General features: G+C 44.1%; 1 protein-coding gene across 5 annotated transcripts in view; it reads left to right on the forward strand.

The window, feature by feature from the left end:
- Positions 1-14,459, forward strand: part of ARHGAP26 (Rho GTPase activating protein 26) — a 371,806-nt gene that overhangs the window by 101,778 nt on the left and 255,569 nt on the right. For all 5 annotated transcript variants that reach the window (XM_045551097.1, XM_045551096.1, XM_045551100.1 and 2 more), the window contains 3 exons: positions 618-689; positions 6,183-6,284; positions 13,282-13,392. In XM_045551097.1, coding sequence (XP_045407053.1) covers positions 618-689; positions 6,183-6,284; positions 13,282-13,392 — 285 coding nt within the window. The remainder of the gene's footprint in view (positions 1-617; positions 690-6,182; positions 6,285-13,281; positions 13,393-14,459) is intronic.

Here is a 14,459-nt window from a genome sequence, read left to right on the forward strand (position 1 = left end):
GACGAGCCAAAGGCAAAGGGGCCCCGAGGTGGGGGGAGTGTGGCGCATTGGGGGTGCACTGGGATGATGGTGGGTTGGAGCACAAGACCCAGGTGTGAGCCCTGTGAGATGCTGTTGAGAGACAGCTGTGGTCAGGAGGCGGCACATATATCGTGGCCCCAATCTAGTTCAGTTGTGGCAGGGCAACCCCAAATTGGGCTTGAGAAATTTGGATGCCACCAGATGTCCAGAGGTGTTGTGTTTTTGTTTTTAACCTGGACTCAGTATTGATCTACTTTACCTATAACTTGCGTGAATGAACATTTACAAGAAGATGTCACCTGCAGCTTGAAACGTAGACCCTACTCTGTCGCCAGTTCCCTCTGCCTGTGGATGGATGCTTACAGGTCTAGAGGTCCTCACTTTTAAGGACTCAATATGAATCGTGCACAGGAGGAATATCACGTTTTGAACTGGTGATGAGATTTTGATTTGACATGTTATTCGTTCACGTGTAATACTGCTTACTCCAATTTTATACTAAGACAGGAGGAGGCATCTCGTGGTGGAGCTGCTGCAGTTCTCTACTGATACTGCTTTTGTGTCTTTTTCCCCCCTCTTCTGTTTTTCTTCACCAGATTGAGAATGCCAGTGAGGTGCTCATCACTCCCTTGGAAAAGTTTCGAAAGGAGCAGATCGGGGCTGCCAAGGTGAGAATTTCGCAAGTCTTATTGTTGGATTTTAGGATGAGAGGTCTGGAAAGGTGCAGCACTTTCTTTGGAAAACCTAAGAAAGTCTTCAGAAAATCAAAGCCCACCTTCTTCAGAAAATCCTCCTAGGCAGAGAAGCTGAGAGCCTAACCCATCAGAACCCATCAATTCTTTGCAGGTGACTGGGGTACGACCGTCTGAGTGGCCAACCCCAGAGCGGCCATTCTGGTATTTTGTTACTTAATTGCTTTGTGCTAGTTCATTAATCATCTAAAGGTAGAAACTCCTCCTCCTCTGTGTTGTTAGAGAGCTATGTGCTTGGGCAGTTGACTATATTGGACAATACATTTGTTTTTGGTTTTTGTGGAGTTACATTTATTGTGGAGGGCTAGGACTCATTGCCTAAGCAGGGGTTACAAGTCGCGTGTGTGGGTGTGAAGACCCTCTGTAAGGGAAGCAGCTGGTACGTAGCTTTAGCTGATGTTTGCTGTGCGTGGAAATGCGCCTTCTCTGGCCAGATCTTTAAATTTTTCAAGAGAAACCGAAAAGCTGATTCCATGTGAAATTTCCTGCTGGCAAATAATTAAAAAATATATTAACATAATGTATTACACGTTGTGCAGGTCAGAAAACCACCTTCTGCAAGCCTGCTTCACCCAGAGGTCACCATTTGTTATCACTGACCTGGATGGGTCAGAGCCGAGACTTGGCTAATTCTCATGTTATTGACAGACCACAAAAGGGAATCTTGTTCATTTTTAAAAGGTGGCTTCTCCAGGGTCCCCTTGCCCTGTGATAATCACTAGGAAACCCCAGCTGGGTTGACCTTCAGTAGAGTGTTAGAGGCCACCAGCAGGGAAGATGTTTTCATTGGAATCAAGGAAAGCAAAAGGATGTTCAACATTTTCTTCCTGTGTTTTTGGAACCTGGAGACAATTCAGCCACAGTCCCTTGCGCCACCTGCCGGGGGTTTGGCGCAACGCCACCCTCCTGCTGGGTGTGGGTTTTACTCGGTGGCACAGTGAGGTAACCCCTGCCCCTCCCGCCCCCAGCACACAGGCACAGCGCATCTGCCGCCGGAAACGGGTGCGACTGGGGCCTGGAAAAGACGGTGTTGAGTCAGGGTCTTTCAGAGGGGTGCTTTGAAGGAGGGACCATGGTGAAGATTTTTCTCCCAGTTTTACAGCACTTTTCTACTAATTCAGTTTACACACGTGTGAAGCTGTGGGAGCTCACGGGCTTTGTATCACAGAGGAAGGAACGTATGATTTGAAGGAAGTCTTGTTCAGCTGAGATTTTGTCGCAGACTTTAAACCAGCCCCGTGATGGCTGAGTGTGCCGGGAGAGGACTCGGCCTCTGCTGTCCCCAGCGTGGGCCACCAGCTGGCCTTCCCTTCTCGGCCGTGGGGCCTGAGCTTTCCTGCTCCTGAACACGCCAGGCGGTGGCTTCTGGAGGCTGTGAAGAGCGTTGAGGCAGGGGCAGAGCAGACCTGTTTCCTGAGACGTCTTTTCAGTAATTTCGTCTCCTTCTGAGCCCAGAGGCCTCTCACTCTGGCCTCTTCCCTGACCGTGGTTTGGAGGTTACCACGTTACCACGAGGAGAAGAAAAAGTCTCAGTGGCCTCCCTTTGGCTATAAACTAGTGATCCTTAATGACAGGAGCAGGTGCTTTTCCCTGGGGGGTGAGGGTGGGGGATAGCTGGGAAGACATAAGAATAAAAGAATTTAAATAAAATAGTCACTCACCAAAGCATGTGTCCCTTTATGCATATTCTATTCTTTCATTCATTAAATCATTAACACTCATCAATGATTACATAGCTTTTTGATAATCATTAAAAATGATTGCAATGCCATCTGGGGTGATGTCTCATTCCTTCCCCTTTGTCGTCTTTCTTCTGGTGTATCCTCCTCTCCACCATCCCCCACACCCGTGCATTTATATCACAGCGTTAGATAAATTTGTGAGAGAACAAACAACAAACCCACTACTAGGCGAGTGACCTCAAGAATACCTAAGAACCAGCACGTGTTCTTTAGCTGGTTTTGGTAGTGGCCAAGTTGGGGTTCGGAACTCTGTGTGATGCCAAAATTACGTTTTCCTCCTCCTCTACTCTCCGGTGCTGCTTCAGTTGCTATAACAACCTGTTGCAGAGTGCTCAGTGTGCAGGCTGCCAGGGAGGAGGGCTTTGGGGCATTCTTGTGCTAAGGGATAGGGCTCCACCCTGGAGCTAGACATAACCATGACCCTCAGTTTTGATTTCTGAGTCTGGGGAAGCTGGATTTTCCCGCATCAGACATTCATCTGGAGTGCTGGGCTCTAGAATGAAAGCAGAACAGACGTAAGAGAGTAGTAGTGGTTAAAAGTGGGTCTAAACATCTTTATCCCTGTAATAGTCTGGGGGTGGGGGGAAGGAGTGGGCCTAGAGCTAGACGGCTAGAGTCCAAACCTCACTTGAGCCATTTGTATGTAAACTTGGGGAGGCTGCTGAACCTGTCCACGCTTGCCTCCCAATCTGTCAAATGGGCATTATCATAGAACTTCCTTCCTAGAGTTATTATGAGAAAGAGATGAGTGAACTCACAGACAGTGCTTCCAACAGTGTCTGTCATACAGCTATTTGAACACGGGAGCAATGTCTGTCACGTAGTCACTTGATGTCAGCTATTGCATTAGATACACACAGCGAATTCATTGAAGACAGAGGCGCGAGCCTGCCCTGGGCAAGCCCTGCATCACGCCCAGGGATTCGGTGGAGAAGACGGCACATGCGGTTGCTGTGCGCAGGGTGTAGCTGGGGAGAAAGATGTTAGAGAAGAAGATATAAATAAATGTATAATTTGAAATTGTGGTAGGTGCTTGGAAGGGCTGCCTTGGTGGCACAGGGGATGTGGAAACCAAGTGGTGTCCTTGCCAAGGCGGTGGGCTCAGCGATGAGCTCATCATCGTCACCATCATCACCAACACTGACGTTTGTTGAGCGCTTTCCACGGGACAGGCACTCTGCTGAGCACTGTGTGTCGTTTATCTCATTTGATTCTGACAACCTTATGAAGAAGGGGGTGTTCTTGGCCTTAATTTTGTTATCTAATCATTGAGCTGAAAGAGGAAACCCTCATCCAGTCAGCCTCCATTTATAGATGAGGAAATGGGTTCCGGAGAGGGACAGGGATTTGTTTCGAGTCAGTTCATACGGAGTCGAGGATAAATTCTGGGATCCTAATCTGTCCTTTCTGTACTTGCCCACTCCACAGTGGGCTGTCTGGAAGGCGAAGACCATCCTGTGTCCTGCGTAACTCTGGGTAATACCAGCCTCCCATCTTAAGAACGTTATCTATGATAAATTGCAGTGGAATTTTTCCTGCAGAGGTCTTGGTGCTGTTTTCTCAGGACAGAAACTGCTTCCTTTTCCCTTTACTCTTTCCTCTGACTTCGGCCGTCCTCTAGAACGTGGAATGTGGAGGCGAAAGTTGCCAGAAAGTCAGAGTGTCAGTGAGTCATGTTCCCTGGCCTTGTCTCACCTCTGGCCAGCGGGACTGTCCCTGCACCAGAGACCCCCTTTGTGGGGTTGCTGATAAGGCTGGTGGGAAGAGGTAAATGTGAGCGGTAATAGGATTTGGAGCCCCAGCTCAAACAAAGTTGCTGGTCTCTCTAAAGGAAAAGAATTGCTCGAGTCAAGTCTCCTGCTTGTACCCTCCTCAAATTTGAGGGAGTGATTGTCACTTTAGGGCTTTTTTCATTTGCTTCTGCACGTTTAGTTGTTCTTGTATGTGAGCAGTCTTTTAAGGAAAACTCAGATTTGTAGAAATGGATGCATGTCAGTTAAAATGCGTATGATAATTCCCATTCTGTGAGGTATATATACCAGATAAATGGCCTTGTGACATTGTGGGAGCTTGTCAGGGCTTCTGGTGATGGCTTCTGGGCTCTGAGCATGCTGCCCCAGGGCATTTGCACTTAACTGTTCTCCTGCTAACTCACATCTCCTTTACCTGTGAGGCCTTTGCGGAGCATCCTCTCTAAAGAATCTCTGGGACCACACCTTGTTTATTTCCTCTGTAGCACTTGCAGCAACCTATAATTATGCCGATTATTTGTTTACTGGTTAATTGTGTTTTTCTTTCTACTGGAACATTCCCACCATGAGGGTAGGGACCATTTCTGTCTTGTATTTCCAGTGCCTAAAGTGGAGCCTAACACAGTGGTTGCTCATCGTGGATTTGTTAAATGAATAAAGAGATGTGTCTGAACTTCCTTATCCGGTCAGAACATTTCTTTTCTTTTCCAGGCCTTGCAGTTGCAGCAAAATATCCCTCTGGGCTCCGCATGAGTCAAAAGCAGGAATGAGGCACCCAGTTAGTAGATTTGATCCTGTCTGTCAGCCCCTTGCCTGCCCTCCCACTGGAGAGTGGAAGGAAAACGACGGTGACAATCTCTCTCAAGCGTGGTGGGGAACACGGGCTTGGGAGACAGATTGTGTTGGGCCCAAATCCCAGCTCTGTCACTCCTGTGACTTTTTACAAGTTAACCTCCCTGGTCCAAGTTTTCTTATCCGTCAAATGGGGCAGGGAGTGGTGTGTAAAAATAGAACCTCAGTGACTCAGTGACTGGGTGGGAGAGCAAGGATTAATATATGTAGTATTATAATTATTTTTCACTTTGAAGGAAATAATATAGGCTGATAAAAATTTCCCAAAGAGGAAAAAAATTACCCATTATCTCCTTTCTTTAACTCAAGTATTTTCATGTAAGTATTATATATTCCCATCTAATCTTTGTCCATAGGTAGATACACTGTATGTAGCACACACCAAGTCTCTAAAGTGCTACCAATACTATAATAGGAGCAATTTTCCATGTGACTAGTCACACTTATTGGATGTTCCATACTTTAATTATCCCAAGCCCTATCCTTGCTGCTGCTTTTATTTTTATTTTGCTAGTATAAATGGTGCTGTAGTGAATACATTTGTGAAGGTAATATCTTTGTTTTGAACTGTTCTTTAGCTTGAAGACCCATATGTGATATTATTTTGTCAAGGGATATTAGGCCTGAAAATAAGAGCTTTTTGAACACTATTAAGGTTGGATGTAGCCTTAGTCTAAAGTAGCTCTTCCTTCTGTAGTATTAGCTTCATAGGGAACCTCCCCTTTCTTCTGGCTTTGAATAACCTTGTGGGTTAGAAGCTAGAAATTCTTGTTTCACAACTGAAGATCTTAGAGAAGTCCTGGCTTTGCCACTATTAAATGCTGGTATTTACCTCCTTTCTGGCATTGTGCTGGTGCCTCTGTGATAGATGCTCACAGCGCGAGGCTGAGGGTGGTTGCGTGATTTAGTGGGCAATGTCTGAAAAGTAGGCCCTGGGTCGTCTGCTGTGCCGTGTGCTCCGAGGGCACGATGAGGCTATGAAATGGGCAGAAAGGTCTTGAGAGGCTGAGGCTGCTTTTATTTCTGCAAAATGTTACTTTTTCTCCTCTTCTCTTCTTTGCCAGGAAGCCAAAAAGAAGTATGACAAAGAGACAGAGAAGTATTGTGGCATCTTAGAAAAACACTTGAATTTATCTTCCAAAAAGAAAGAATCTCAGCTGCAGGAGGTAAGAAACTTCACTAGTATCCTGAGTAAAATGTTTACTTTTTACATGGTGCTCTGGGATATGTGCTGGTTGCTCTTGCCCAGAAACTCTTAGGGTTAGGAGAGACCTTGGAAGGCAGGAGCTTGATCTGACCCCTCGCCCGGTGCCTGATGCTGGATTGCCTTTGTGGTCTCCCATCCTGCCCCACATTTGTGGCTTTCCGGCCTGTCAGTGGTGGAGCATCCTGTGGGCCAAGACCACCACCTCCTGGCTGGGCAGCCCTAATTGCTAGAACTGTGCTTCTTCATTGCAAACTGACCTCTCTTCCTGTTTCAGCCTTGACCTTAATTCTGCACTGTTACCTTTTGACTTCCTGCCTCATGTCAGTGATGTGAAATGTTAGCATCTGAAACACTGTGGTCATCCTTCCTTATTATTAATTTTTTCATTATTTCAATCAGTACTTGATATTAATCTCTTTCTTTCTTTCGTTTTTTTTTTTTTTTAAAGCAGTGCTTTATTTTCATGCATATGTTTTGCACTTTGGTAACCCTGTTTCAAGAAAATAAATTCTTAGACTTGCCCCTGGTTTTTCTGGATATGCATGGGGTCTTTTTGAAAGTAGTCCCTTGGAAAGAAAAGTCCGCTTCGTAGCCATGGAGCTGTGACCATTGGGCAGGTGTGTGGTTGTTTCAGTGCCTGCTGATACCGGGAGGCCCACAGCACAGTTATCCTGTAGGCATGGCATTCCCCAGAGTGAGGGTGCTTCTCCACCAGGTCCATTTTGTCCGTGCCCAAATGTTGCTGACTTGGTCTGGGATGGGTCCAGTGTTTTCTTTTAGGGCCATCCTAATGCCATCTCCCTCTGAGGTGTCACAGTGTAGAGACCAGAACATGGGGCTGGCAAAAAGGGTACCTTGCTTCAAGATCTGCTCTGCTGTGTGTTTACTCTGTGGTCTGGGACAAGTTACTTAACACTTTCTGAGCTTTATTTCCTTTATTTCTAAAATACTCATAAAATATGTGTCCAGCCTACGTCATGAATGAGAAGGCAAACTATAACTATTGTACAAACATAAAGTATCATCACTATGACTGACTTGTTCTCTGTTCCCTCTTCCCAAATTGGATGTCACTCTTTGGTACCTTCCAGTTCTATATCTCAGCGGGTGTTTTTCATTATGCTCTTTTGTTACAGTCCTTTGTGTTCTTGTCTTTTAGACATTCCTACTTTCTAAGTACTGTGCAGATGAGGATTGGGCTGCAGGTCTTTCTTGCAAGTCCTGGTTCAGGTCAATTCTCAAGCATTGCTTTTTAGTTGTACCCGAACTGAATTAGATGGAATAAAAACCTAACAGCAGCAACAACCATGATACTGCTACTACTGCTACTAACACCAATAGCAACAATAATAGCAGTAGACATTTGTTGATTGTATATTTATGCCCCAGGTACTGGTGTTAAGCACTTTACATGGAATATTCTTGAATCGTCACAATCTCCCTGTGAGATGTAATTATTACCTCTATTTGACGTATGAGGAAACTGAGGCTCAGAGATGTTAAGTAGCCTGCCAGTAGCTAGTCAACCCTGGCACCTGCCTGTGGGGCCCTTTCCCTTAGCCCAGCTGTCTCTTCTACTTCCCTGCCTCAGGAGGGGTGGTGGGACACTGTTGCCTGCCAGCCATTGTTACTCAGCACCAGTGTCATGCAAATAGATTGGGGAGAGGGAGGGACCTTGGATTATACAGTCCAGCCTTGAATTACAAGTGAAGGAGCCCAGCACCTTGCAGAGGTCAAGTGATTTGCTCAAGGTGTTCAGCTATTTAGTGGTGATTGTCTTCGCATTTATTAAAAAATTAACTTTTAGGAACATTATTAAACACCTGGTATATCTTTGATGAAATTTACTACCTTTGATTATCCAGAATTGATCCCCGATTGCAAGGCTCTGAACAGAATACTTTTAAATGCAAGCTTGTCCTTAGATTTCTGGAGGTGGAGATCACAGGGCTGTAACGTGGAACGACACTGCCATCTAGTGGGTGATGTTAAAAATCAGTGACTTCTTCAATGGCAAAAAAGGCTTGCACAAAAACAATTCGTTCAACAAAAATTCACTGGATGCTTCTGTGAAAGTCTGTCCAGGCACTAGGTGTTTTGTGGGGAGTGGAATGAAGGCTCCACCTTTATAGAACTTGCAATCAAGGAGAATGTCTCTTTTCCAAGAAGCACAGAGTAGTTGGTGGGTCTGGACAAGCTAGTAGATTTACAGCTTCTCACGTGATAGACATGGAAACTCTTTTGAGTGGTCTTCCAGGTGGGATGGAATCCTGGCTTATGATTTCATTGCAGGGGGTCTAAGGATGTGATAAATTCTGTACCCAGAGTAAGCAGGTGTTGGCAAGAGATACATACCATTTCACCTGGGATTTTTTTCTTCTTTTTCCTTTGGAGCTGCATTGAGTTATACATTTCTTCTTAGTGCTGGGTCACAGCAGGGACATGCCTTTGGTGTTGACTGATGGACAGAGAGAGATCAATTTATTCATTTCACAAGCATCTGTGGAACACTTACTATGGGCCAGGTACCATTCTGGGCACTGGGATAGAAAAACGGAAGGATTAGACAAGGTCTTTGTTCTCGTGGACTTTATATTCTGTAGGCAATAAACAAAAAAAGAAAGGAATAAATAAGAATTTCACAGTGATAAGGAAATAAATTGAGAGATGAGATAGAGATTCTAGTGTAACGTATTTAAAATAATGTGTGTGGCCACTGGAGCCTTCTCCTAAAGAGGTACCTAACATTTGCACTGAGCCCAGAAGGATGAGAAGCAGTGAGCTAACTGAAAAGCTGGGGCAGTCTTAAAGTTGTGGGTGTGTCATCAAATTGCAATTACTGGGTCATGAAATGGAGTAGAGTAGGCTAGAACAGAATGGAAAGTATGAACGTGCATTGCACTTAACAATTACAAATGCGTGTTTATTGAGTCATAACATAAAAAGTATTACTGTGCATTGAAGTTAAAAAAAATTGTGTGTTTATCTAGGAAAAGAGGTTTTCAGGCAGAGGGAACACAAAGTGCAAAAATTGCAGGCAAGAAGGAGGTTTGGAGAGTTAGAGGACAGGAAGGAGAGCACAGTGGCCGGAGCACAGCGAGAGTGGGTTAGGGCAGGAGGAGGTGAGGTTGGAGGGATGGGCAGACCACACAGGGTCTTGCAGACCATGGTAGAGGCCATGGGAGGGCCTTGAAGGGGTGGTCAGACCATCTGATTTCGATTTTAAGAAAGTTATTCTGGCTGCTGGGTGCAGAGTATATTGGGGCAGGGCGAGAAGATAAAGACAGGGAGACCAATTAGGAGGGAAGTGTGGTGGCCCAGAGATGATGCGGCTGGTTTAGGGCAGAGCAGGGATTGAAGCCCCTCTGCTCTGAAGTGCCTGTGACAATAACAACCAACATGTACAGGACACTTTCCGGTTTTCAAATTATTCACATTGTTTGGCCCATTTTCTCTTTGAAACAGCTCTACTCAGAAACAAGGGCTGATATTATCTCTTCCATCCTCCGGAAGAGACTTGAACAGGTCTCACCAGCTAGAGGATTGTAAAACTAGAACTTGCACCTAGGTCAGCTCTCTGACTGATGCTGGAGTCAGTTCCATTTTCCTTACAGGAATTTCCCTCTGGCTCTTTCATTCCTGCCTTTGCAGATTTTCAGAAAGGTCCCCCCACCCCCTTTTCCCACTTGCAGTCTCAGCTGGCAAGCCCAGGCAGGGAGAAGGCATGAGGTGTGTGCGGGGTCGTCAAGGGAAGTAGGTACATCTCCCTGTGTCAGTGTGTTGGGTTTGCCCTACAAAGAGACTGAAGGCTCCAGGCCCATATGGGACTTAGCTGGCAGGAGCCCAGTTGGAAGGTGTGTCAGTCCAGTTGCCTAAGCGGCCACACCTAGCGGAGTGGGGTGCAGGACCTTCTGAAACCCTGCCTCCAAATAAAGGTCTGTCGGTGCTCAGACAGCTGCTTCTCCTGCTTGGAGGCTTTAGAAAATGCCCCAACCTTCACCCTGCAGTTTAGTTTGATTCAGTGCTTACTTAGCGTCTGAGTATTAATATGTGTTGCTTTGGGAGGAAGTTGCTAGCACGAGAGATGTGAATGTGCTCTTTTGGGCTGCTTCATAGAATCTTATAGTTTTCTCTTTATTTATGTGATTATTTGACCAATGTCTCTTTTCTCCACCACGCTGGAAGCTCCATGAAGGAAGTTCCTTTATGCTTATGATAGTTGAATGGATGAATGATTTGCTAAGTTCTTAAGATGCTAGGGCAGCATATTGTGTTTGGTATAATGGAAGGGTCTGTCCTGAATGTTTTGTGCAGAAATCTTGACAAAGGAACACTGAAAGAAATACTCCTTTGGGAACTTTGTCTTAGTAAAATGTGTTAATAGAACGGTTTCTGACTCTGTTATTTCTAAGGAAAACAGTGTTTTGCTTCCTACTAGTAGGATATTAAGTTATATTAAAAATATATCCACTTTACTGTTTTGTCATTGAAATGTGCTTTTGGTGTAATTATTTGCTTGGAAAGAATGAGTTGGCATAACCACATTGTGGAAAGGTTTAGAGCCTTCTAATGAGAATTGAGGTCATTTCCAGCATAGCATCTTGCTACTCCATGCATTCTTGTTTTCTCCCCTGGGTTCTAGATCCCAGACCTGTGGTTTAATTGTACCCACTGTGGGCCTGTCCTGGACACACACCTGCACAGAGGGAGAAGTGAAATTGAGAAGAAGTGACGTAATTACCCTGTTTGGGGTAAACTGACAGTTGATCCTTATCACATAGAAAGTATTTGGGACTCGTGTAAAAATATCCTTTTCTGAGATTCCCTGCCCTCTAACAGCTTGTTTTGTTCATTCAGAAGGACTGGCTCTGCTTCAGGTTTCCCTTTTCACTTTAAAAATCTGTCTTCCATGGAAAATCTGTCTTCCCTGGAACCCAGCTCTGCCAGAGGGTATGAGAAGGTGCTAGAGCCTGGTGGTTTGAGGATGATCCAAGGATCTTAGAGGCGGATCCACTAGGACAGAAACCCCAGTACTAGCTGTGTGACATTAGCCAAGCTCCTTAATGTTAGTGGACTTCATTTGCCTCCTTTTAAGTTAGAGATAAAGATAATATCTTCCTTACAGGGAGTTACTGAGGATTAAATAAGACAACGTATATACAGCTCTAGGCATGGTTCGTGGCACAGTTAGCGCTCAGCTAACCATTATCATTACTATTTCTTTTTTGTTTGTTTCAAAGATTTGATTACTTTTAATATTGTGACGTGATACTATTTAGATTAACATTTGGCCCACCCATTCACCCTTTTTTTAAATTGGTACATAATTGTACATATTGGAGTACCTGTGATATTTTGACGCATGCCTGCAATGTGTAATCATCAGATCTCAGTGTGTTTAGGATGTCCATCACCTTGACCATTTATCATTTCTTTGTGTTGGGAACATTTCATATTTTCTCTTCTAGCTGTTTTGAAATATTGAATATATTGCTGTTATTAATAACTGCAGTCACCCTACTTACTATGTTATCAAACACTAGAACTTTGTTTGTTTCAGAATCTTACAGGGGTACAAATGTTTTGGTTACGTGAATTGCTTTTGTACAGTTTGAGTCAAAGTTATAAATGTGCCCATCGATCACCCAGATAGGGTGCATTATACCCCTTAGGTGTGAATTTACCCACCCCCTCCCCTGCCACCTGCTTGATTTCTGTTGAGTTTTACTTTCATATGAGTACATGAGTGTTGATCGATTAGTTCCAATTTAATAGTGAGTACATGTGGTGTTTGTTTTTCCATTCTTGGGATACTTCACTTAGAAGAATGATCTCCAGTTCCATCCAGGATGTTACAAAAGGTATAAAACGTAGTATATGTATACCATGGAGTACTACTCAGCCACAAACACTAGAACTTATTCCTTCTACCCAACTATATTTTTGTACCCATTAACCGACCTCTCTTCATCCCTCCCGCCCCCATCCCAGCCTCTGATAACTATCATTCTACTCTCTACCTTCATGAGATCCACATTCATAGCTCCCACATATGAGTGAGAACATGTGATATTTGTCTTTCTGTGCCAGGCTTATTTCACTTAATATAATGACCTCAAGTTCCAGTTATGTTGCTGCAAATGACAGGATTTCATTCTATTTTTCATGGCCAAGTAGTATTTCATTGAGTATGTCTACCACATTTTCTTTATCTATTTGTTCATTGATTCTGTATCTTGGCTGTTGTGGATAGTGCTGCAATAAATGGGGGTGCAGGTAGCCCTTTGATATTCTCATTTCCTTTCTTTTGGATATATGCCCTGCAGTGGGATTGCTGGATCATAAGCTGGTTCTATTTTTAGTTTTCTGAGAATCCTTCGTACCATTTTCCACAGTGGCTGCACTAATTTACATTTCTTCCAACACTGTATAAGAGTTCCCTTTTCTCCACATCTTTTCCAGCATTTGTTATTTTTTTACTTTTTTATAATAGCCATTCTAACGGGGTTAAGATGATACCTCATTGTGGTTTTGATTTGCATTTCCTGATGTTGAGGATTGTTTCAAATTCCTGTTGGCAATTTGTATGTCTTTTGAGACATGTCTATTCAGATCCTCTGCCCAATTTTTAATGAGATCATATATATATATTTTGCTGTTGTTTGAATTCCTTATATCCATTTACCTTTTTTAACCTACAATTCTATTTGAGGGCTTTTTTTGTTTGTTTGTTTTGTCTTTTGAAAAGATTATGTATTTTAGGTATACAACGTGAATACCTAGTGTGTATGTTTCAACATAGGTAGTGAAATAGTTACTATAGTTATTGTTCTTTCTGTATCATGCTATTTGATTTGTTTTTAAAAATCATCTCCAGAGTTTCTTTTTCTGGCCTGCTTGCTGAATGCTCTCCTGGGGTAGTGACTTCATTTTTCTTTTAAATTCCATGTTTGTAGGCAGACAGCCAAGTGGACCTGGTCCGGCAGCATTTCTATGAAGTATCCCTGGAATATGTCTTCAAGGTGCAGGAAGTCCAAGAGAGAAAGATGTTTGAGTTTGTGGAGCCTGTAAGTAGACGTTCCGGGTTCAGTGATGTGCCCATACTTCCATCCCTGCCTCTCATTCCAGCTATGATACCTGGTAGATTACAGAATGCTCTAAGTCATCAACGAGCAGGTTGACCTGCCCTAATGCTGTGCCTTCTGCTTGGTCCATCTGGCTACCCTGGTTTCTTCCCAGCAGCCACTGTGGAGCTTGCAGTGATGGAGACAGAGCATTGAGCAATAGCTCCTTCTAGCTACCCAGTGTTGTGCTGTATGGTTCCCCGGTGGATGGAGTGGAAGTGGGAGCCCAGAGGGGAGTTTTTATCTTGCCAGTACATGGTGATTGCACCTTAACTTTCCTCCTCTCTCCCACCCTCTGCCTTTCTCAAATAATCCAGATGGAGTAGTAACCCAGCGAAATGGCAGAATATGCATAGTACTTTTCTCTTTTTGCCCCTGGGTCCAAAGCCCCTCCTTATCCCATTCAGGTACTAAAAGATGCTATATAAAGTGATGTCTCATTGTGGGTATGTTATAATGAGAGCAGCACTGAGATTCTGCTGAGTTAGACCATGGTGGAATTTGGACTTGGGCAGAGTGTCCCAGTGGGCATGAAAGATTGCAGTGTGGGAAAAAGAAGGTCTGACTTTAGCTAAGGCTGCACCAGCGTGGTTGTGGTTTCGTTCAGACGTGGTGCCACTCCACCCTGCTGTGTGTGGCACCGTGTGGAGAGTCCACAGCAGGAACACTTCATGGAAACACCAAAATAGCAAACGGGCCTCAATTAAAAATTTGCAGACCAGGGATTTTTCAGCCAAAATTTGGCCTCTGATTTAGACTCAAGCCTGGGGTCTTATAAGATTCTTATCTACTTAGGCTTAAGAAAGGGTATTTTCTTAAGCAAATGAAAGTATAAGAAACTGAAGGAAAATGACCATTTTTTTAGTAAAGACTATTCAGTGACTCATTTCTAGTTTGTAAACTTGTGGGATGCTACTCAGGCATGTAGACTTGCTAGTAGTTTCATCGGAATTCTAATTGGCTTTGGAATCTGATGGCTACATCTTTTACTATGCCGAGCTATATTTTTG

This window comes from Lemur catta, chromosome 5 (assembly GCF_020740605.2).
Source record: "Lemur catta isolate mLemCat1 chromosome 5, mLemCat1.pri, whole genome shotgun sequence".
NCBI lineage: Eukaryota > Metazoa > Chordata > Mammalia > Primates > Lemuridae > Lemur > Lemur catta.